Source organism: Channa argus, chromosome 11 (assembly GCF_033026475.1).
Source record: "Channa argus isolate prfri chromosome 11, Channa argus male v1.0, whole genome shotgun sequence".
Classification (NCBI taxonomy): Eukaryota; Metazoa; Chordata; class Actinopteri; order Anabantiformes; family Channidae; genus Channa; species Channa argus.
The window spans coordinates 22,932,303-22,958,306 of NC_090207.1; the positions used below are offsets into that span (position 1 = coordinate 22,932,303).

The 26,004-nt window shown below is 38.4% G+C and overlaps 1 protein-coding gene across 1 annotated transcript in view; it reads left to right on the plus strand.

Annotated features, from left to right (window-relative positions):
- LOC137136646 (neuropeptide FF receptor 1-like) overlaps window positions 1-22,355 on the plus strand; it is a 30,596-nt gene extending 8,241 nt beyond the window's left edge. The window contains exons 2-3 of the mRNA XM_067522239.1: window positions 10,796-11,156; window positions 20,327-22,355. Of these exons, the coding sequence (XP_067378340.1) occupies window positions 10,814-11,156; window positions 20,327-20,334 (351 nt within the window). The 5' untranslated portion in view covers window positions 10,796-10,813 and the 3' untranslated portion in view covers window positions 20,335-22,355. The remainder of the gene's footprint in view (window positions 1-10,795; window positions 11,157-20,326) is intronic.
- Window positions 22,356-26,004: the final 3,649 nt, after the last annotated feature.

Below are 26,004 nucleotides of genomic sequence, written 5' to 3' on the forward strand. Positions count from 1 at the left end.
TGCAATCACTAGTACTTTTATCTAGTACATCTGAACTGCTGCTAAAATGATATCTGCAGACTGTTATCTGACACTTTCAGATAAAACGGCTTCATCAGAGGAGAACTGCACAAATTAATTACATAATTCGAAACTTAATAAATTAGAGCTAATTAAAAATTCTCATTAGTGAACCAGACAAATTAGTACATTATGAAAGGCAAACAAGTAGAATATGGGGGGGGGGAGTTTAAAAAGGTAATCAACCCAAACACTGGCAATAATTTCACTGAAGATTGTCCTGTCCTAATGAGAGTATGTGGAACTACACATCCATTCCCTCAGGACAGTTACAGTGAGTCAATCTTGAGGGTTTCAAAAAGTCAGATTCGGCAGTGAAGACTAAGGAACATAATCTCAACTGCGGATAACATGAATAAGTTAAAAGGTTTATATGATGCACTTGCTTTAATCACTTCAGTGGCTTGAAATATGCCATTGTTAAAGTGACTGTGAATGAATAAAACCAACAACTTCCAACATTAGTAATGATCAAACACAAAGTGGTTTTTACGGCTAATGTAATGAAAAGCTTTATTGAGGTTTACGCACCCTTGCGATGACCTTGCAGTACTAACCACAGATGGTGGATGTTGTGAAAAATTGCTGTTATAAAATTGCTCTTGTTGGCTGATATAATATAGCATTTCAATACTGAAGAAGGACATGAAGGTTTTCAGCAAAACATCTTGTTACATGAGATTTAATTGAAATTAAAACTATTACTTTTGGGTTATAAAAGTCAGGATGCGTCAGAACTTAACATATAGAACTTCTCCATACGTGATTTTTCATTCCTCCTACCATTTAAGACGCAAAGCCCTCCTACAACATAAACATGCAGCATCCATTAAAGCTGGCCACATGAAGATATGATACTGTACATTGTACATGTAGAGTCACATGTTCCCTTTATATTTAGCTAAAAAGTTTAGTGTGATTGTACATCAGAGCATGTATGAAACCTATATAAATGACAAACCGTAAACATACTGTATCTAAGTTTTCACGCTCCATGTGTGCAGACTACTATGAAATTGACTAAACACTATGGCAACAAACTTTTGTTTATTTAAAAGACAATTCAAGTAGTTTGTGCCAAACAAATTGGCTGTTAGGCTGCATTCACAAATGCCTGTCAGTTGGGTTAGACATGTTAGGTTAATTTGTGACTCGATATTGTCCATCGGTGTGAATGTAAGTATGACTGGTTGTCTGTCTGTGTATGTGTCTGTGTTAAACCTGAGGTAGACTGGAGAGTTGTCCAGGGTGTACGCCACTTCTCGCTTAATGTCAGTTGGGATAGGATCAAGCTTCCCTGCAACCCTGAATAGGATAAGAGGTTAGAATGATGGACTCTCTGACTTTATTTCCACCAGAATCAAGACTCTCCCTACTGCCATTGAGCATGCAGTATTTGCATGAAGTTCAATTCAATCTGAAGTGCGCTGTAGTGGGTACCCAGCAGCAAAGTGTGCCTTTCATTAACAATAGACAGGCAGCTGTCACTGGTCCAGGCTGTTGTATATGTATATCTAAATGCCCCTTAAGTTCTATTGAATATGGAATCAATAATGAGGAGTAGAAGGTGGTGGGGAGCTCTGACCAGAGGAGGATTAATTTCTACATGATAAATGTACCAAATCAGTTTGAGCCAAAATACACTGATGAAATGATGCTGAGGTGAGCAGAGAAAGCACCAGACTGCAGCTGGTGGTAACACATGCCAAACTATACAGTCAACAATAGAAATGGTATTGCTGCCATTAATGGGATATTTTGAAATCATTGTTGTAGTTGGAGAGAGCAGTGTTTCTGTGGATAAATGGAGTTTGTCCAAAGAGGATGGTGAAAGGACAGTACTTCTGTATACATGCCATCAGCAAAATATCACTTTTGTACTGGCTCCTACTCTGGGTTTAAGTAATGTAAGAATTGTTTCTCTAATCATCATAAATGTACATGCCATTCTCTGAGTAAAAGTAACTTAGGTTTTTAAAGACTGTTTTTAGACCTATCAATCGATTCAAATGTCAAATCTTATGACTCTACTAGTAAACTGCAAATTTTTTCTAAAGGTACAGGTTTTGATATTTTTACCAACATAGAAGTGGACACATGGTAGTGGTGTTACTGACTTGGCGAAGCTAAAAAAACTGAGGACTGAGTGAAAATTCATTGATAAACAACAAAGAAAAATAGACTTAATATCAATAACTGGACTGTTCTGATTAGTTGACAAACCCACTATGTTTGACACACATACTTACAGTGGGTTAGAGACTGCAGGGTGGGCAGAGCTGACATTTTTCTTTTTTTGACCAGTGATTCAAAAAAAGCTTTTATTGTGCATAAGATTCCAGTAACAGTATTCAGTCAGAGTGTTTCACCTTAGCTGCCTCTTCCCCTTTCGCTGTTGCAGTGCAGTGCTGCTGCTGTGCTATGAGTTTATAAAAAATTAGTGCAAATTATCTCTCACGCACATTACGGTGGGAGTGTTGACAGCCATAGTTTCTTTTCTTTTCTTTTTTTTTTTTTTTTTTACTGGATTAGAAACAAGGTGACCTAATATGTTGGATACACAGATGCTGTCCAAAGTCATTTTATTGGTAGCCTCTGCACAAAAGCAATGTTCCTTAGAAGATTTTAAACATTTATTTAGCTGGGAGGGTCACTGAAGGTCTTGGCCAAATTATTCATTTCAAGTGCTTTTCATCTAATTAACAAGGGTACATATTATTATACTAGTGAAAGGCACTAAATCTTTGAACTGTGAAGAAGCTCATGCTGATGGTCAAACAGCACCGTTGAGAGCAAAACCTTGCATTCCGGTTGTGTGAAATGGCAAAAAGAAGAACACTTTTTTTCAATCAACACAATATCTAATGCACATTCAGCTAGTACAAATGCTATCTCATCAGAATTAACAAAAGTAGTCAGAGTGTATATAAAAAAGTTATTGTAAAATAATGAGAAATCCTGCAATCCCACTTTAAAAAAGTGTCTCTTCCTTGTATGTCCCTTTGCATTTTTAACCTCCCACCTCTTTGGATTTACTTTAAACTGTGCTTCATTATTTTAATGTGTAATTTTAGCCTATTCTTCTTGGCATAGCTTACCAAGTCTACCAGATTGCCTGCTTGTCTGCATGCACAGCCTTCTTTAAAACTATATATCATGATAGTCAGTGACCTCGTGTTGACGGCCTAAGTGCAGACTTCATAGACTCTCTCTTGAATGGCGTGTAGGAAGTTGGCGGTGAAGGCTGTGCCTCTCCAATGAAAAGGCTAAGTATGAATAGATGGGATGAATGGTAATTTTAACACAAGAACCCTGAAGCTAACCTCAGTTGCCATGAAGCGACAGTAAATAATAAAAGAAACAATGTACACAGCGAAACATAGACTAGATGCTAAAGAATGAACAGTTAGTCTTCAAGTACAGAGCGTATAATGTGACAACCTAAACACAATCAGCAGAATTCTGTAGCTCAACAAGCTCTGGACTCTTTTGAACAAAGAAGGGGGAGGCTTTTGGTGAATAGCCCGAGGCAACAGACAAGAGGATGTGGTCCTGTGGCTGCAAAACGAGCCTAAATCATCACCCCTCCACCTCCATGCTTGACAGTGGAGTAGAAGGTGCTGAAATGCTGTTTGGTTTTCACCAAAAATGGCAATGGGCATTAAGGCCAAACAATGCCACTTTGGTCTCCTCTGTCCATAGGACATTGTTTCAGTCTGAAGTCTAGTGGTGGTTCAGATGAGGTTTTTTTAGCCTCAGTCGCGCTTTCAGGTTCTTTTTAGAGAGAAAAGACTTGGCAACCCTTGCAAACAAACTGCACTCTTCTTCTAAATGTGTGGTCATGGACTTCAATATTTAACATGCTGAGTGAGGCCTGTAGGCTCTAAGATGTTGCTCTTTTTTTTTTTCTTTTTTTTCCTGAGCATTGTACTTTCTGACCTTGCGGTAAATGTCCTGGGATGCCTACTCCTAGGAAGATCGTTGTCGAAGGATGATAACTGTCTTGAATGATTTCTATTTGTGAAAAATGGAATGTGGAAAAACTCCAGATAGACTTTCCAGATTGATCTGCAGCAACAATTACCTCTCTAAGATCATTGCCTGTGTCTTTTCCTCTCAGCAGACACACCTGAATGCTCCAGACCAGAAAACTGCAAAAAGTTCAGCTTTTATAGAGGTTTGTAGACCTTCTGAGAATCAATTAATCAGGGGCTGATTATTAGCAGCACCTCGCTGCAACTTCCCCTCTTAAAGTTGTGGAAGCAGTAAGGGGGTAGATAGAATTATCCACGTTTTTAATTTAATTTTTCATCTTAATTTTTGTTAAATAAATAATGGCATGTTGTAAAAAGTTATGTTTATTTGAGATTATATTTGCACTAGTAAGTGCATGATGAACAGTCATCATGCACTTATTTTTCCAATCCAAAGGCTACATCCAAAGGCTGTACAAGAAAGATACAAGTTAAACAAGAGTTGTCAAATTCAGAAAATTATGCAGCTACTGTACAGCAGGCTTGTGGTCTGGGCAGACAGCAGAACCCTACAGAAGTGTTGGTCAACTTCATTAATGAGGATGTTCAACTGAAAATTAGTTTCATACAAATGAGAATCTTTCAACACCGATAAAAGAAGCAGTGGGCATTTGAAGCCTAGATAGCCTAGACTATGTGCCTAGACTTCAAGTCTAACAGGCGATGCAGCAAAAATGGCTGCAGTTTGACCACAAACTGAATGTTGCAGATGAAAAGTAAGGCTCACTTTATAATCAAGTTGCATTAACAAAGCCATTTTACTAAGCAATTTGGTTCCAACGATAGATGTCTATTTGATATGTACCTAATTTTTTTTTCTATGAAAATGCATTTAGATGCATTGACCATACTGCAGGAATCTGCATGATTGATCTGTTGGGTCACTCTGTTGTCACAGAGGTGATCTAGAAAACACCCAGAGTGAACTTCCCTGTCAGAATGACAAACGAGGAGTTTCCACACAGATGCTGATAATCAGGATACTGGAGCAGTCCAATTAGCAGCACTTAGACTGAGGTCATTTTTGTGAATAAGGTGTGACCTCCAGGTGTGTATATACTGAAGACATCCTGGAACCTGTCCGCAAGTCCCAGTGCCCCCACTGCTGGACTTTACAGATGTACTTTTAGGAAAGGACTATGTTGCTGTCAACAAGCATCAGTGCTCATATAACATGAGAGAAGGTACTTGTAGTTTGGTCTTGATATGAGGCTTGTTTGTTGCACTGATGAAGCCCATCTTAAACCGGAAGATGATGAAAAATTGTTGTTAAAGAAATATATAATAAATTGTGGTCCGTGGGATTATGGGCAATGGAGTCTACAGCAGGGCTTTTAGCTCCTCCAGGTCCAGACATGGACAATGTGTTAGATTCATGCAGGCCAGTTCATACTGTTGTTTGTGTTCTCGAACACCAGGCAGGGAACCATGTGTCACACACACGCAGACGCGCGGACGGAAACTGGAAGGTTTATCCATCTGAATGAGCACAACCCAGGTTGTGGTCATATGCTTCTTGGAGCATGGCATTGATCTCGGACTGGTAAAAGATTTACGACCGCAAAATGAGGGTCTACTTCCCAACAGAGATGCTAACAAAGAGGAGAGAGGTTACATAGATTTAAAAGATTCTCAATAAAAAGAGGACTCATTTTAAACTCCACCACCAGCCAAGCTCATTTTTGGGCAATGGGATGATGGTCTACAAAAAAACAGAGGCAGCAGAGGATTTGAAGAATAGGGGGTTGAATTACAACAATTGACCTGGTGAAACCCGCAGAGTCCAGGACCCTGAAAGTGCAGCAGACCACAAGGCAGCGATCAACAAGTACAATCAGTCAGCAGACCTGTCAGCAGGGGTTCACTGTCTATCACTAGATAAATGTTGCAATGGGAGGTTATGGACTGTTAAAGAATTTTGCTTAGTTCCACAATTTAAGTTGAATATATAGTCAGATACATGTTCCAATTGGACAACAGTAACATGTCAGTCACTGTCATGTGTAAACTGTAGGATTAGATGCAATGTCAGGAATAAAGAGTGTTCCGTGAATATGTGATATTTGTGGAATTGATTCCACAAATATCATGATGATTGGAGCCATATGAGGAACATGAGAGGCCACAGGGTATCACCTGACTCCCCCTCTAATACAACCCCAGGGACAGTAGGTTCCGACCAACTCATATTAAATTGACAGATTGAGACCATCCTAATTTGGCTGTCAAGACTTGGACTATTCTGTACCAGTCTCCCCACAACACAAAAGATGCAGCCCAGGCAGTGGAACCTGAATTACACTCAATCTGGTCTTTTCACTCTACCATTCACTCTACCATCCCAATCTTGTCCACGCTCTTAATCAAGCCTGTAATAACATAACTGGTTCATGTATGGAGGACGTTTCCCCAAAAAGGAAAACAATTCATTCAATTTTTCAAGTAAATGTGACTATTTACTTGCTTATTTCTCATAGACTCAAAAATATTGTAAAATAGGGATTAGAGACATCTTTGAAAACTCACCTGTTTCTTTAACTCTACAATATTAAAAAACTCATTCTGACAACTTAACACAAGTGAAGTTTGTTACCTTTCATACAGAACAGGGAGGATGGGTGTGGAGACCCTCTTTGAATGGACACAGTGTAAGGGGCCATAGCGTAATATCTCCTATAATTTAATTTCTTTACTCAGCAGCTCTGTCAAATTCCATCCTACACAATCACATGATATAAACTGTGTGCAGACACTGTTGGCAATTGTTTGTTTTTCAGACATCACCAGCATGAAGGGAAAGCCTAATTGAAAGCCATCACGCTGGGCTGATTTGATGATTATCCTATTGTCTGAACAGCCAGTCCCCCTGTAGGGGAGGGTTTTTCTTTTTCACATGCCTCTGTTATTTGTACTTTTTGTTCAGCAGGAAACCAAACATCAGGACCTGTCTCTGTGACCGAAAGCTGCCGGTATCATACAGTACAAGCAAAGTCATTTATTTCTAGAGCACATCTGACAGCAACAATTGTTCACCAAAGTGCTTCACAGATTAGTTTACTTAAATAATTCAACAAAACACAAACAAGATCAAATAAAAGCAGAAAAGATTAAGTGGATAGAGAATACTGAATATTAGCGTTGACCATTAGAGCACCATAGTTTACTCTGTCCACATTTCTAATCGTAGTCTCGTTTGAAAAAGAGTTTACACAAAGCAATGTTCATGAATCCAATGGAAACGTGTCCCCATATAATGTTGTGGGCATTGCTAATTAAAATGTATGAATATAAAGCGGTCATATCACACATTCCAAATTAAAAAACGCCTCGAGACTAAGGTTTGAAGATACTAAAATCAATACAGACCAAAACCAATCATTTACTCTACTTTAATGGCCTAACACATGGATATTTGGTTGTACTTATTGGAGGTCAAACTAATATTGTTTGCCATTACAACTAATCAGCCACCCACTGTTTCAATAGATGATATCAATGAGCTGAATCATAAATTGATATTAAATTTGTCTGCTTCTTGATGTCGGAAAATTAAAAAAAAAAATGATGTGAAATAAATTTCCTAGATGATAACTCAACAAGGATGATATGTTTATAACTATCATTTTTCGTATGATTGGGTACAGTGTTTTCATGCTTCTGCAACACCGCTGTCACAAATTATATATATATCTCAAATCTATCAACCTCTTCCATCCTGGTGATGTGTCTCTCATGACAGGTGACACAGCCTGCAGCCTTTTTCTCTTAAACGTTGGTTCATATATACACCAAATTATATGCAAAACTAGTCCCATTTAGACCTTCCCTTATAAATGCTCGCTGCCAGAGAAAATGTCTTTTAGGCATCGTGCCAGCATTGTGCGTTTGCGTTGCCAGGGTCTTGTGAGTCTCTGTGAGCCAGTATTTTACACAGGAGTCTTCATACTCTGTGCTTAGCGTAAAATGTACTTCAGACACTCCGTGAGCCAACACATGATTTGAGTTTTTGCTCTCAACATGGGTTGGCATTTCCTGACAATTCCAACATGTACAACATCGAGGTTGTCAGCAGTGTAGCAAATCATCTTGATGCTGCAGTCCTGTAATACATTCAAATCAAACAATCTGGCTGATGAATACAGCCCAGAAGCTTGCTGTTCTCATCAACAAAAAGGGACACTCATGTCTATCAACAGAGCCAGGGTGTCACAACAATTACAACAATAACCCTTGTTAAAGCAAAACAGTGTGTCTGACTGGAGTCTGTAGGAACTTTGTAATAATTCCATGCTGTTAGTTTATTCAACTTTTCAGTATTTGTTTACCAGATTCCTCATACAGAGTCATCTTACTTTGTGACCCAGGTTACATCATCATATACACATAATTTAAAATATTTCTCAATAGGTCACTTCAGCATAAGCAGAAGAGCAGATTGGCACTAAGTTATAGGGAGAAAGTATAAGTTGACTTGCATACAGTAAAATATGTCTCTGCTTCTAGCTCAAACGCCTCGAGGTGACATCACTTAAAGTAACCTTCAGTTCAGATTGTCATCTCGTCACTCATACTATGGGGTTTGTAACTTCTGGACTTTTCCAAAGCTACTCGAAACATCATCAGATCTCCTAATGATAAAAAAACTCATCTGGGTGATGTACGTTTTTCAGCTAGGAGCAGAGAAATATTTTGAAGTAGGGGTGTCAGAGGGACGTTTAAAACGATTAATGTTCATTTTACAGCCTAAAGCCATAGGAAGCAAGTTGAAAATTGGTGAATAATATAAAAAAATATTAAACTTTTATAAAAATGCTAATTTATAACCAGGCCTACCTGAAGACCGAGAGTTAACACAACCATTCATGCATCCCAAAAAAAAAAGCTTCTGCAGTGTGCATACATCAGTCTTGCCAGGCTAAAATGAAGAGATTTCAAGTTAGAGACACCTGCCTTAAGAAGGGCAGCCCTGCATCCCTGAAGCCCTGCACAGCAATGGGTGGTGCTCCCTGTGCTATATGGAGTACAACATTTCACATTTGTGTAGAAACACGAACATTTGTGATATCTGGACAGCTAATATGGTACAGATCTGTGCTTCAATATGAACAAATAACTAAAGAAACTGAACTTCTTGTCTTCAGACCCAGAAGAAAGGAGACAGAGGAAAACTCTAGTTTGGTTGAAGAAAACCTGCCAGGTTCACAGAGTAAGTTATCCCGGTAACTGATGCAGATTTGACTTTATCTCTGTCTCTGGAACCGAATGTTTCCCTTAACTCAACATGAACAAACTACTGTATGACTTTTCACTTAACCTGCTTCACCCTGATACTTTTCTTGCAGCTGAAAATTAATTTGCAGTTCTTTGATTTTGCTCACTGTCCTCTTGAATCCACACTGGGCCTGACAGAGTTTCAGAAAGTGATGAAAGCTAGGGGTTATTCTTGAAAAGAGTGACATTGACTCCCAGGCAGTCAAGCAGTCAAGCCTGTCTTTATTCTTACAGAATAAAATGACTTCTTTCTGTTTTGCTCAAAATAGCCCCCGCTTTAAATGAGTTTTTTCATTCTTAAGTCATTGTGCTATGGATCTTGCACGCAGAGTGAAGTGTTCAGTTTGACTGCAGGAATCTGCAATCTGTTATATTATAGTCTGTCACTGACACAAACCCAATTAAACAGCTGATTGGCAGAACTCAGGAAAGTTGTGAGTCACCATAGCTGCAACTTGGGCCCCAAGTTTCACACATGATGTGTACTATTTCTTATACTGAGTTGTTACTGAGTGAAAGCAACTCAGAACTCAGAAGAATTATAAGTTTTCCTGTTGATGTGGTATGTTTAAACACCCAATTTTTACTACACTATAGGGTTTTGGTTCATTCTTCTTACCCTGTGTGTGGATGCAACTTATTAGATTGCTCAATCAAGTTCATCACCCACTCACTTACTTCGGCAATGCTGTTGTCTAATGCTTCAAGCAACACTGCTGTGTCCACTGCTGTTGCTAACTTCACGCTTGCTTTTACTTGTGTAAGTAACCTACAGTAACTAATAAGAGCGACTATGTCTGAGCTGTTCAGCTATGTAGGATAGGTGCTACAGTCAATTAACGATTATCAGTAGCTGCTGTCATCCAGAATGGCTCCAACCCTCTTCCTAGTTGTAGTGGACTTGAGCAGAGCCAGACTTCATTTGAAAAAAAATCATTAGGAAAAATCCAAATTTTTACTGTATGGTCTTATTACTAGCTCTCATATGTAATTTCACTGTCAAACTGTCCAAAGCCAGATAATTTAGTTTCCCTCTTGCCAGTTAACTTTTTTGGGGTTATGTTCGACCACATGTAGATTATGACACTTCAACATACTTTTCGTTTTCTACTTTACTAATCACCAGTTGACCAGTAGAAGACATGTAAATAAGGGAGCATCATTGTGACACACAAATTTAAGATCCAGTATGATCCTATTTGGCTGCATAAGCTTGCAGACAAGCAACTGTACCTAATTATGATCAGCCCATCGCTTTTTCAGAGGCATTGCCACCGGTCAGTTGACATCCTTTCTCAGTCCAATGTCATTAGAAAATAAACTGAGGTTTTTCTGATAAAACACCAAATCGCTGCGATATTTGTATTTGTTTCTGACTTAGTTCCTGAAGTATTCTTCCACTCTGTCACTCTCTTTGTTTTTTCCTTTAGGTGTGGCTCATCTAAAGTATGGAGATACTGGATAACCTGGGCGAGGAAGGGATTGAAATGGAGGGCTCAGCCACCGCAGCAGCCTGTATAAACTCCAGCCTAAATGGTGCCACCAACATGACCAACATAACCTTTTTCCCCTACTATCAGCACTCTCTGTCTGTGGCTGCCAGCTACATCCTGGCCTACTTTTTCATCTTCCTGTTGTGTATGGTGGGGAACATCCTGGTGTGTCTCATTGTACTGGAAAACCGCCGTATGCGCACAGTCACCAACCTTTTCATCCTCAACCTGGCTATTAGTGACCTACTGGTGGGCATCTTCTGCATCCCTACAACACTAGTGGACAACCTCATCACAGGTAGAAAGATCTGCCAAAACTCCTTACTGTCTCACCTACAATGTGCGAAAATCAGTTCTAGTTTAATAATCCTCTGTTTATGTTAAGCCTTGAACAGATGTCATTTGATAATGATTGATGCTGCTGTTATAATAATAGATTCCATCAAATTAAGGCGCTACCTCATGCTTGTACGGCCTTGAGTGGAGACAATCTTTCATTTACTATTTAGATCAAGTATCACAAATAATAGTGATACTAATAGTGATAGCTATTAGTGAACAGATTTCAGAAACCAGCTCCATACTCCTTTTGTCCATACAAGTTTTATAGTGTCAAATAGGACATGCTGGACAACATGAACAACATAAACTGTTTTCAGTAAGTGGACAAATAATCCTCAGTGGTGACCTTTGTTGTGAGTTAAACTTGTGCCCACCAAGATGTGGCCATAGATTACGTAGCAATGACTGCAGGGGTTATGTAGTTCTACTACTTTCAAAAGGGTCTGTTAATTCCATGTTGTTGTTGTTTTTTTTTTTTTTTATTGCCAGCAACCCCTGCATCTTAAGAGAATCACCAGCTTTACTGTTGACCACAGGTGGGGGAGCCAGCTATTATTAAACTGCATATGAATGTTCCAAACATATCCTATCATATCAGCCACACACAGTAGTCTGAGCCTCTCCATCAAATCCCAGTCAGAACGCAGGAGCAGTGGAGTGCTGTACCCTGCTGTGCCCTCTGGAAGATTTCTCTATGAAGCTGAGATAATCTCTTTTGAAGACCGGAATTAGAAAACTACACTGACATGAAAAGTGTGTGTCAGATGTGCCTCACGGTCTCCCACTCAAATAACACCTAAAACACAGCTGTCCAGGTTATGGTGGAAGATTACGAAAATCCACCTGCACCTGTCATTCACATTTCCTGTGTTTGCTCCTCTTCTACAGTTGGCATGTAGCTGGCAATTAGTCTACTGCATAAGTCTTGTCCATTCTGGATTTCCATCAGGTGGTCCCATATAGTACTTGTCATATATTGATTTTATGTCCTTGCCACCCATGCATATAAAAAACCTATAAAATATTTAACTGTTTTTTCTAAGGCAGATACAAAACAAGCGATAGTAGCCACAACTAGAATAGTAGGAATTGGCATGAAAAGAATCCATTACCACCACTACCACAACAAAAACTACTACTACTACTAAATTGCATGTGAAATTACCAATTAAAAAATATAGCAGTATGATTTAGAAGTGAACACAATTGCAGGAGAATGTTTATTGTGTTAATATGAGTAAAATTACTGTCTGTAACTTTATACAATTTCAATAATTGTTCCACTGTGAGAAACAAAAGCTACTACACACATGTCAGAACTGAAGAACTGATGCTTGTGTTTTGGAATACACAACACACAAACAACAAAGTCCCAAAATCCAAAAAGACAACAACAATCAACTGTCAGATGAAAACTATGGAAATCTATGAAATCTAGAAATTACCCAGGGATGCTCAGTCAGGTTGTTGCTCAATCCAAGCCCTTATTTCTGGGTATTTCTAGGCAACTATGATACAGGAGGTACTTCGGTCATTCAACAAACGCTCAAGGAGATGTCTTTGAGCAAAACACTTAACCGCAACTTAGTTTCTCCCGGTGAGTGTTGGCCAGCTGCATAGCAGCTCCCCCATCAGTGTGAGTGTGTGCGAATGGGTGAATAAGAAGCAGTAAAGCACTTTGAGTACTAAGCTAGAGTGCTATATAAGTGCAGTCGATATACCATTTGCCAGTACCTACAGTAAATGATTAAAAATGAATCTGACATACTAAAATCTGGAATTTGAGATAATGTTCTGGCTAATTGATGTGTTAACTTTATCAATATGCAGAAGGGGGCCGCAGCCCCAAGACCTTCACCTTATACAGACGCTAAAGATCTTTTTCAACATTCTACCACATAGAAATCCAAACAGCCTTTTATGTGATTCAGTGATAATATTTTTAGTGTCGTGTCACCAGTTTAAGTCTCATTTTGATAACATTTGAATGTCTTGAGTTGAAGAGCAGTGTGTTTACACGTTATACTTCCTGCTTTGAGCTGTTCCCCATGGCTTTGCTACATTTGCTGCAAATCACCACTAATGTCTACCAATTAATCTCAACTACAAAAAGAACCTTCTGTAATTACAACCTTATAGCCTGTGAGTGTAAAAATAGAAAGTTGCTCATTTATTGGTTTTCAAGTCAATAATTGCTGAGAATGTGAAATAGTAGAATAATTGATGGTTGCCAAAATAGTCCGAATTGTACTGGCAACATTAGCATGATGAATAGGACAATTCGATTTTTCAATTCAATAATGACAATAAAGACTCTGCATATAATAAAAATAATGGGCTACTGTTGGTTGAAGGAAGGCGTGTTCTGTTCATAGAAGAGGAAAGCAACGGGTGTAGGACTGACAGTAGGGACATTGAATGTTGGGACTATGACAGGGAAGGCTAGAGAGTTGGTTGACATGAAGCAGAGGAGGAAGGTGGTTATACTATGTGTCCAGGAGACCAGGTGGAAAGGTAGCAAGGCTAGGATCTTAGGGGCAGCTTTTAAGTTATTTTACCATGGCTCAGATAGGAAGAGCAATGGAGTCGGAGTTATCCTGAAAGAGGAGATTGTGAAAATTGTTCTAGAGGTGTAAAGAGTATCCGACAGGGTGAGTCTGAAGCTGGAAATTCAAGTGAATTGTGTCTTGTGTCAATGTTGTAATCTGAATGAGATCAGTGACTGCAAAGTAATGGCAGAAGAGCATAACAAGACAACACAGGATGGTGGTGTGTAAAAGGACTCTGGTGGTGAGGAAGATGAAGAGAACTAAGGCAGGGCAGAGGATGAATTGGTGGAAGTTGAAAAAGGAAGAATGTTGTGTAGTTGTCAGGGATGAGATAAGACAGATTCTGGGTGGTCAGGAGGTGCGTCCAGATGACTGGACCACTACAGCTAATGTGATAAGGGAGACTGGTGCTGAAACTCTGCTTGTCATTGGGAAAGAAGAAATTGGACAAGGAGACTTGGTGGTGGAATGAGGACGTTCAGGAGTGTGTACAAAGGTACCCAAGTGGAACTGTGAGGTTATAGGGAGCAGAAGTGACGAAGGTGCAGGACTTTAAGTACTTGAGGTCAACGGTTTAGAGCAATGGAGCGTGTGGAAAAGAGGTGAAGAGGCGAGTGCAAGCAGGTTGGAACGGGTGGGAAAAAAGTGTCGGGTGTGATAAGAATATCAGCGAGAATGAAATGAAAATTGTTCAAGACAGACGTGAGACCAGCAATGTTGTTCAGCTTAGAGACAGTGGCAGAAAAGATATGAGGCAGAGCTGGAGGTAGCAGAGCTTAAGATGTTGAGGTTCTCTTTGGGAGTGACGAGGATGGACAGGATCAGAAATGAGTACATCAGAGCAAAACATGGACCACTGATAAAATGACAAGAAAGATGAAAAAAGGGTCATCTGTAATGCTTGGTCATGGTAACTTGCGAAGATCACATGGTGGAGGTACATATTTGGGGTATCAAATTGTAAAGTAATCATTACCTAATGTATAGGGGAAAAGAGTATAAAAATTGGTTTCTGCTAGTAAGACATGCATCCTTTGACTGCACGGAGACATTCAGTCTGTCAAGAATTTCCACACCACAAGAAGCCCATCGAGACAAGTGGAAGATATCACAAAGTTTGCCTAACCTGCCAAGACGGCCATGTACAGTTAGGCCTGTGGGCCTGCAGATGCTATTGCAGTACAGAGAAGGCAGCAAAGAACTTTACCCTGCAGAGACTCTCAACAACTCAATTTTACATTTTTCATTCTTCAGTGAGCCTCATTCTTCCAAGACCAGGGAGGTTGTGAATAAAATGATAAGTAAAGGTAGGGCAAGAATATTTATGGAATGAATCAGCCAAGATGTCAGCTGAGTCGAGACTTCCAGCTTCAATTCAAGAGTTTTGACAAATGTGTGGCATTAACCATTTAGGAATTAAAGCCATACACTCACTCACTCACTCACTCACTTTTGGTGGTTCAGAAATAATGGAACATAGTAACACATCTACAAACACAAGGCTTTAAAGTACTGCAGATAAAGTAAAGGATTCCTTGCTTTAATTATGAACTTTGTTACTTTCCACCATTGGTTTAATTGCTGCCTAGAAACACTTATTGAAGTAATTCATTTTTTATTCAAAACACTCAACTGTTATAATATATGCTGGTCATATAAAATATTTAAATGGTTCTATATGTGTGTCACATGCAAATTATTATTGCATAACAAAATTATAGATTATCATATTTATCATGCCAATATTGCAGGGTACTGGTAAAACTAGCACTATATTTTAACGATGATCCTATGATTGTACATTTACCATCCTCAGCCATTTATCAACTTGAAAACATATCAATAACTAAGCAACCTTTCACCATTCCTATGTATTTCCATGTTTTTCTAATTTTAATATTGTTTGGTCATTGTCGTAGTCAAAGTCTATTGGCAAGGTTTGGTTAAAAGAAGTCCTCCGGTCAAGTTCTGCTTGTGGGAGTTGTGCTTCAACCTAAAACACTTTGGTACTGAACATCACCATAGCACTGCTCATTTGTTCATGGTGCTGCTATCAAAACTGACAAAAACAGTTGATTTTCCATAAACAAAGGTGAAATCTGTGACCACAGTCAGTATCACTGACTTAGAAAGGAGATTCACTTTTACAGCTCATGACTTACTAAGTACTAAGTAAATATTTTTCAATCTCTACAACTTGTTACATACCTAAAAATATGTATGTGTATGTGGTGATTATTGCATGATTGAAATGATTATTACAATAAGTTACCTGCAAATTAATTGCATGGTAAGGTACGGACTGTAATCTAAAGCGTTACTGAATGTTGGAAAAGGAGAACTTAAGCATCTGTATGATGCCACTTCCTCAGGTTGATAAAGTCATTTAGTTTCACATTATACAGTTTACATTGTGACCACTGTATCCATCCATTATCTGAATCACTACCCAATTAAGGGTAAAACTTAGTTATTCAGCTGGTGAATATTAACTTTAAACATGTAAATGCAGTTGCCATGGTAACACTGGTAACTTCACTTTAAATTGTTTTCCACAAAATGAATGCACAATTTCTCAGAAACAACATTATTAAATTAATTATTAAAACTGATGGTGTTAACATCTCCACCACATTTTTTTTCTGTGTGTAGTAATTTCGGCGATATCAGTAAAAGAAAAAACTGGTACACTTCTTCATTGCTGTAGTTAACTTTAAAATATCTTATTTGTGAAGAAAATCTGCATCAGGCCTCCTCTGCCCAATAATAATATCAAAGCTCAAGCCTCCACTATTGTCACAGCTGGCAAATGCTGGGATGAGTAGGTTAACATGGGAGTAAACTGGACACCCTGTACATTCCATACCAACGCCAGAGGAAAGCTTCAGCCTCAGTATGAAACACTAAAGGGCACAACAAAGAAATGGAACATGACACCATGAGAATGGGTTGTGATCTACAGTAAATATTCAAGTAGAAAGGTCGAACTGCTCCTCTAAGTAACTTATCTTTTTAAGCACTAATTAACTTGATGATGGGCAGCATGGTGGTGAGGTCGTAGTAGTTTGAATCCACCTGCTGGCTTTGGCCTTCACAGCTTCTCCTTGCACTTGTGAGTTTCCTCTTACAGTACAAAGACTGTCCCTGAGATAGACTATTGACCTGTTTAAGGTGTACCCCACCTCTCACCCAATGACAACTGGGATAGGCTCCAGACCTCCAACAACTCTAAACAGGATAAGCAGTTACAGATAATGGATAGATGGATGGAACTTGGTGCTGCTGATAAAACAAATGTATACATTTAGATATTTCTTTCATATGTGTCTTGTGAATAATGCTTCTGTAGAAATCTGAAATATATAAACCTTGTTGAGTTTCATTAATGTACAGATTCAAGGAGAGAACCACTTGAAGCACTTGAGAAATCAACATTTATTTTATTCGTTGATTATATTGAGGACAACATGCCTGTAAATCTCAACTAAATGGAGAAGAAATTCATTGTGAGTTTTTCACTTATGCTGTGAACTGCAAACAGACAAATATGCCAAAATAAGTTCTACTTATTCAATTCAACTTTGTTGTGAATAGGCGCTATATAAATAAAGTCATCTCAAGGCACTTTACATCTTTATAGTCTTGACTTTATTCTGTAATAAACCCAACAATTCCCCCTGGAACAAGCCCTAGGCAACAGTGGAGTGAAAAAAACTTCCTTTAATGGAAGAAACCTCCAGCAGAACCAGGCTCAGCGTGGGCAGCCATCTGCCTTGACCGGTCGGGGTGAGTGGAAAGTGGAGAGAGAAAAGAAAAGAGCAACAAAAAGCAACAAACGAACATCGAGCAGGTTGATAGGAACAGTAGCTGCACACTGGAAAACACACAGCTCCAAAGCCGGGGACACGTGCAGAACACGTGTTCTGGCCTAATCTGGAAGATATCTGGAGTCGCTAGTCCGTTTTCCTTCAGACTGAAGAGGCTGCTCGGATGAGTAGCTAAATGTTTCTAACCAAGAATATACCAGTTGAGATGATTCAATCTTCGGAGCAGCTAATAAAAGTGTACAAACAGGTGAAATTACATAATTATGTATTACCTGGTTATAAGTTGCTTTAGAAGTCAGTACCTACAAAGTAAATAAATATGTAATATAAAAGTAGTGGATTAAAAAGTATGATACTAGTATAATAGTCTATATATTTGCCTTTGAGTTGCAGTTATTCAAATTAGTACTTAATTGCTGTTCTGGAGTAAATATACTTTGCATCCACCACTGGTGGATTCCTGTACCAATCTCCCCATTGCTTGAGACGTGTCTAATTTATAGGCATGTTCAGTTTGTGTAGTCTGGTCTTACACTGTTGTAAGTTTTTCTCTAATATATATGTAAACTGAGATGCAACAAAAGATCTGAACCTAAAGACATGCTCTGTGCTTCAGGCTTCAATGCCAAAAAACAAGGAACTAGCTGAGTTAGAGTGGAGGGACATGTGGAGACGGCTGTGTGTGGTCACTAGATCGAGCTTAATGAGCTTTTGGTAGTTAGAGCAAAGCTGATAAGTCCAGACAGTTCATTAAAGCAGGTCCCTGCCTTTTTTTTTCTACAGGTGTTAAAATCAGAGAATGTGATTGTTGGTGAGGTTGCACTGGAGTCACTGGAAGGAATTTAATTAGTGAAGTTAAGTGATCGTTTTTTTGAAACAATAATTAGTAAAAATGTCCGCTTCAAAATAAGTTAAGTATGTTGGCTTTGTTGCCAGGGGACATTGCTGACTAATGAACCCAGCTTCATTCCTGATGTGTCATGTGGCCTCCCACAGTTCAAATTAGGTTTGATTTTGCTTTTTCTGCAGAGGTGCTGATATGATTGAACTGTATGATTGCTTCCACCTGTGATAAGGCATAAATGCTAAATGGTAAATGGTCTGCACTTATATAGCGCTTTTCTACCTATTGGCACTCAAAGCGCTTTACACTGCTTCTTATTTACCCAATCACACTCACAATCACACACACACTCATACACCGATGGGGGAGCTGCTATGCAGATGGCCAACACTCACCGGGAGCAACTAAGTTGGGGTTCAGTGTCTTGCTCAAGGACACTTCGACATGTGACCGGAGGAGCCGGGGATTGAACCAACAACTGTGAGATTGGTGGACAACCGCTCTACCTTCCTGCGCCACAGTCGCAATGCTGTCAAATATTACTGTCAGTCTGTTGTGTGAAGGGCAGACAGCATAAAGGTCACCATGTGTGCTATATCTCAAAATGATCTTCTGAACATATTCGTAAAGACATTTAAAAAAGGAAAGTGTTATATTGTGAATGCAAACTTCTCTTTCTGGCCAGTAACATTGTACAGTGCATGTGTCCAAAAATAAGATTGGAGGCTTGATGATAGAGGAGGTCTCAGGTTTGTAAGGACAGAGGATATTGTGTGCTGCACAGATCATAAAGGCCTTTGAGGCAAATTTGTGATCTTTCATATGGGAATATAGAGACTTGACCTGAAGTAAGGACTTTGTTCCATCAGATGAGCAACGGCTGTGGACAAGGTGTGGTGTAATTCAGTGATCTACATAACAGGTTGTCAGGTGGAGCAGTGTGAACAGCCTAATAACTTGACCTGCAAATGATTCAATCAGTCACCTTGGATGAAAAATTACAATCCATTGCTAACATTTTGTACGGGGGAGGGGGTTTCAACAAGAGCTGCTATATTGCTTCTTCTATTCGTCTTTATTTACACAAACACATAGTAGGTATGACAACCTTTAAATTATACATGCTGTAAAGTCTCGGCTATTTCTTGGGATTCCAAGATGGCCCAGCTAGAGCAGCAGCCATTTACAGCAGCTCTCCTGCCTCTTTTCTTCTTTTTAGTTTTTTTTCTTTTGTTTACTGGCATGTCCTAGGGAGACACTGAACCCCCAACAGCACATCCTCATTGCCGGCCGTGAGGTGGCGGTCCCAAGCCTGGTAGGAATTGGGGAGGGTTGTGTCAGGAAGCATCTGGCGTAAAAACTGTGCCAAATCAACATGCGGACCCTGAACTCACGGGATAAGCCGATTTTCTTTAATGTGCTCAAATCCTGCTGTCATTATGCACACAGGGAGACTACTTTCATAAGTTGTGTGACACTTTAGACTTTACATACAACATCAGCAGTTGTCATCTCCCATGTTTTCTGATGACTCAGTCATTGTTGGCTTCGTGTCAGAGGGAAATAAGCTGCAATCAAGCACTTTGTGACTTTGTCCGAGTTAGCTGATTATTTGCAGCCTGCAAATAATAAAAATAAATAATAAAAATAAAACTGGAAACATTATGCTTCTAAGTTAACTCATGGTGTGAAAGTGTCCAAGTAAACAAGAGAAACAATGTTATTCCAGCGTAAGTTATCTCTTTACCACAATCAAAGCTACACTAGTAGCATTTAGTTTGCTATTTGTTTATGCTATTTATAATTAATCATTATTATCTCCACTGTTCCATTTACCACTATCTTGCTTTTTTTTTTCCCGGTTTCTCTTTTTTTCTTCCTTGCCTGTACCTCTGGGTGAGAGAAGGATGTTAGCCAAGCAGACATCCATCATGAACAATACCTCTCACCTGCTGTATCAGAAATTGGAGGCTCTGTGCAGCCCCTTTAGTGGCAGACTGATACTCTGTGTACAAGACTGTACAACTCAACAGTTCAGCTGAATATGTCTCATCATGCTTGATCACTGTAAATTCTTTTGGCTGTGTGTTTGTAAATACTTTTGCATATACATTGTATATTCCAATTTTAAAATTTTGTGCTTTTTGCACTTTATACTTTCCACGCTGTGGGATCAATAAAGTTTGATCTTATCTTATTTTATCCATAAAAGATGGAATCGATGAATGTGGACATGGCCTGTACCGCAAGTGAAACACTGTTGGCTCTGTTTTTGTCTTTTGGGATCAAGTGAGATCGCATGCTTTTTTGCTTTTTCGCTTTTTCCAAGGTGGAATGTGCGAACATAGATCCACCTTGTTCAAATGGCTGCATCTGATGATAATGATATTGTTGTTGTCTTCATTTAGTGTGATGTGTGATAAATGAGCTTGTACAGTCTTATTTTGATTGTCTTGCTTTGATGAACCCTGTTTTCTGGATAAATTATGGATGAACTGATGATCTCAAAAGCAGTTGCCTTGCTGATGACTTTTAGATCAATGTTAATCAAGGGTTGGAGTGACGGCTCGATGCTTGGCTTCATGCTGAGAGCAATTATAGATTGATAATGTCTGCATCTGTTTTTAATACACTAAACAGTATCTCGGTCTCTTTCAATTGTTAAATTAGAGTAAGGAAATATGATGAAATGTTGTGACATTTCTGTGACAGAGCTCATTAAGTTGTATTTTTCATGCAATTTCACTTGTTTATATATTATTAATTTTTAGGGAAATATATGTTAACTATTTATTACTACTTAACTATTTGTTAATTATTCCTTCAATTATCACATTTTGAAGACAAAAAAGCATGACCCTTAAAGCAAGTAGCTACCCTCAAATCACTTTCTTCCTCATCAAAAATGTCTTGTTTTTTGTCCTTACATACAATGCTGTTACATACCCAGGTGTGTACATTTTAAAATTATGTCACTTCAGATAAATTTGCCTCTGTTGGACTGCAGGCTCATCTCAAGAGAAAGGGAGGTAGAATGCACCAGACCACAATTTGGACTGTTTCAACAAAGAATCTGAATGTGTTTAGACTTATTGGCAATAATATGGGTTTTTTTTTACATTTTAAATAAATTAATAAAATGAAATATGTAATATGCAATAAGTGGGTCTGAATACTTTCGTAAGCAACATCATATAGCATTTCAAAATTCCGCATTAAATACACTAATGTAAAGAACTTGACGGTCCAAGTTTCTGCATTTACTGACAAGGTAAAGCACAGCTTTAGTCATTTTAATTTGCAACTTGTCAACACAAATGTAAACAAACAAATCTCATCAATTTTGACACTTGTATTTAAAATATAAAACATCCAAACTAAAACATGTCAACTGTCAGGTAGGTTTATTTTTCAGCTCCCATTAGTTTCCTTTTCTGTTTTATGTCTAGTACTACGAGCTGTACTATATGTAACATTATGGATTAATAGGTTGACAGCAGCTGCAGGTTATTAATAACAAATCACAGTGTTAACAGATCTTGACCCTGTGTAACCCCTCTTGTAAAACTGAATACTGAATATCAGCCCTGTCACTAGTCAGTGTAAAAAGCATTGTGGAGGTAAAATACCTGCTGTGGATAATCGACTGTCTCACTAAAAAAAAAACAAGCTGACAAATTTAACTGACAGCTACTATTCCCTGTGTCACATGCTGATCTTCCCAACTTCCTTTTCTATAGGTGTTTGTTTGGATTAAAATCAGGACTCGTATGCTCTATTCTCAGTGCTTTATGCTGCATGATTAGTTTATTATTCTGTTGAAGGACCCATGACTTGCATGACTCTGAGACCAAGCAGTATATTTCTCCCCAGAATGATAATCTTCTAATTTCAATGTGCCTGCACAGATTGAAAGGACAGTGACCTGTAATATAATCGAGCAACTTCACATTTTACAATAAAGATAGTGTTTCTTAACATAAAAGCTTTATGTTTTTTTCTTCAGTCAACATGGATCCATGCAAAGGACATTGTGTAAGATTACGCAAGATTTGTGTAAGATTTTTGTAAGACCTATTGTAGCTTGTCATGTATCTTAGCAAACTCCTGTTGAGCACAATAATGCCAAGTCACACAATGAACTCTTTTCTCCATGTGAAGACAATAACCTGCTTGAAATATCACTCCAATCCACTTGTATACTAACACTTTTAAGAGGAACTAATTATTTTGTTGTGATCATTGTTGAAGTTGTAAAGAGAAAAAGCAAGCACTTTTCACAGCTTTTAATTTCTTAGCAGAACGAACACACTCAGGTCTTCAAAATAAAAGATGTTGCAATTCTAAAATCTTTCAGGCAAAATGGAATTTTGTTTCCATTTTCCATTTTCTTTGTTTCCATGAGCAATGTAATACCCCAATGAAAGATTCTGCCTTCAAAATTTGTAAACATCATTTTGACATTAGCTGGTACACTTTAATTGACTGCTTTTGGATTTAGTGGTTTGGTCCATCAATGTCCAAAACAAGCTGGTGGGTTATATATTTTCTCTCCATAAGGGTAAGACAGGTCATTCAACTCTTATTATATCTTTCATTAGATGAAAGAATCAGGAGCATCTATTTGGGACAGGAGAGTCCAAAAGTTTGAAACCACATCAAAAAAGTTTAATCTAATCTTGAAAATAATCAGAAAGTTTGGAGGATTCAATGTCACAAGTTCTATAAGACGATGAAGAAATATTTAACATTCATTAAGTTTAAAAAAAAAAACATAGCCGACTAATTAGCCTTGTTACAGTCAGAAACATGTCATCTGAATATTATTATTAGGTTATTACAGTGTGTAGGTAAAGTAATATAAAATCAATTTGTAGTACTGTTCCACCTTACTGGTACTTAAAACACTTGGTCACACACACAATGGCAGCTGCCATGTAAGATGGTACGGTTCAGTGTTCAGTGACTTGCCTGAGCACAGCGCCCAGTCGTGCCTACACTGACTGATATCTACAAACTTTATTTTAACTACCAAAAATTACATCCAGTCTTACTTTCCTTCCACATCCTTCAGGATATAAACAAATTAACAGTGGTAGAACTAGTATTCAAGTCTTAACTAAAAATTGTCCTTTCCACAGTGTAGAAATAGCACAGTACAATACAGTAATTTTCATCAATTTATAATGAGTTGTATCTTCACATAATAGGTCCCAGTTGCATTGTGTTCAACAAATGATGTAATTTCATCAATGTAACTTAAACTTGAGGAATAAATGTATTGGAGTGAAAAGTACAGTGCAATAAATAGAACATTTTCAGAGCAACCTTGTGAATCCTAAAAAAGTTTAATGTTTGCATCACATAATAGTTTAATTGTGAAACTACTTGATATTTGCATTTTTAACAGGTAAAATGAAATTAAAAATTAATTATTTAATAAGGGCAGATTCATGAAATGTATTTTTCCATATTTAGTATAGCAGTAAGTATCTAACCTTGTTTTATTTACTCAACCCAGTAGCTACATTACGTAAATACATAAATTTTTTTCAGAATGGCCAGTAATGAAGTAGTTTCAACATGAAACTGTTTTGTAACGCTAACAAAGTTGAAGTTTAGACGCACACTTAAGTGCAATAAAAGTGTACAAAAACAACATCTTCCAGTTTGGTTTGAACAGAAGCCTCTCCGTAAATTTCAAATAAATCTGAAATGTCCTCGTCTGTCCACTGACCCCTTTCTCTGTTGTAGCTCTTCGGTGTTTGTTTTTAGCAGAGTGTGGGGTGCTGACACTGACTTCAGAGCTGACAGTGTTGTGACAGTGGTCGCATTGTCAGAGATTGGATATGAATCAGAAATAGAAGCACAAAAGACAGTGGCCCAGATCTCATATGAGGAAAAATATGATTTGTTTCTTATGAAAACTTTGATCTGAGTCACTTGAGGTCAGAAAGATTGGATTTTGGCCACTACAATGTAATGTGAACATTACGTAGAAGGAGCTTTCTCATAGCACTTTAATACACTTTGTGCAAACTGCATCATTTGTATCCAAAGCACAGTGAGGTAGAGTGACCTTATCATCTGAAAATCAATACATCAAGCTTTGTCCACTGAGATACATAAGAGCTCTTTCATCACCAATATACAATGTGCTAAATAAAAAGTGCAACAAGGCCAAATGCTTGGGATTGCATTTCTAAAAATACATTTTCACCTTGTCATTAGAGACCATTGTGTGTAGGTTGACAAAAATTGAAATTTTCTGTCAGCCTGTGTTTTCTAATTTGCTCTTTGCCTTGGATTCTTTTTTGTTTTGTTTTTTTCTTACAAAATCTTCCTGAACCTCAGTCCATGCTTTTTGTCCATTTGCCTAAGTTATTAAAGGTAAACTGTTGAAATTTACCATCTGTCCTTAAGTCCTACATGTCAGTCTGTATCGTTCCTTGTGAGCGTGACACGCTGTACTGTTCACCAAGCTTACTGTTGACATGCAGGACAGAGCAGGTTGGAGCTTCAGCTTTATTATCTCATTGTGTTCAGAAGGCAGAGCCATTGTTTGCAGAGTCTCTATACTGCCAGTTACTATAGCAACACTAAAACAATGAAAATACTGAAGCCCTGCACCTCTCAGTTGCCAGAGGTTAGTACCAATACTGCAGTGAAAGATTCTGCCTTCAAAGTTTGTAAGAATTTTTTAATTTTTTTTGATATTGGAGCTGGAACACTTTGGTCGACTGCTTTATAAAGCTCTGGGTGTTCTGATGTGTAGACATTTTATCAGTATATGGAGGAAACAGTTTGATCTACCCTGATGTAGTTCACTACAGCAGTAGTGCCACACTTTTCCGCTCTGTATTGTTTTGGGCTGCTTCCCACAGAGCAAACAGAGATGTAATAGAAAAGATGTTACACAATGTGCTCTGTAGTGACTTGGGTAGGTGGACATAAGATTGAAAAATCAGTCAGCCTCTATCAGTTTCAAAACATCGCTGGTGTTCATCTGTACAGCAGTGTTTTTGACACCCCCTCATTAAACATTCTTTAAATTCTCTACAGGTCTTATTAAAACTTAGACATGATGTTTATTCCTGCATTAAACAAATTGTTTATTAACCTGGTGAATCATGTTTGTCATGTACAATTGTGATTGAGAATGAGTAGCTTACAGTAAGGCTTGTAGTCGAAGGCACTATACTTGGAGTTACGGTTTTAGGGAGCTGATGTTGTGCTCCCTTTGGAGGTCTAGGCGAATGTGGTGCTCAGGAGGTGGATGGATTCCACAGTGTTTACTGGGGGGTCACATAGGATGATCAGGGCAGGCGGTGGGATCCTTCTGGAATCTTGAACATGTCTACTGTTCAGCTCCAAGTTGCTTTGGCTGCACCATGTCAACAGATGGTCAGTGGTACTGTGGTTCAGTTGTTCTGACCAAGGCCAGATGGATCAAAACATCTTCTCCACACTTTGTTGTGCCGTCCAATAATCAGTCAATGGTAAGAAGATTCACTGAGCAGCAGTCAAAACATGCAGACAAAAAAAAAATCATGAGCCTGATTCCAGGTCAGACTGTGCAGCCCC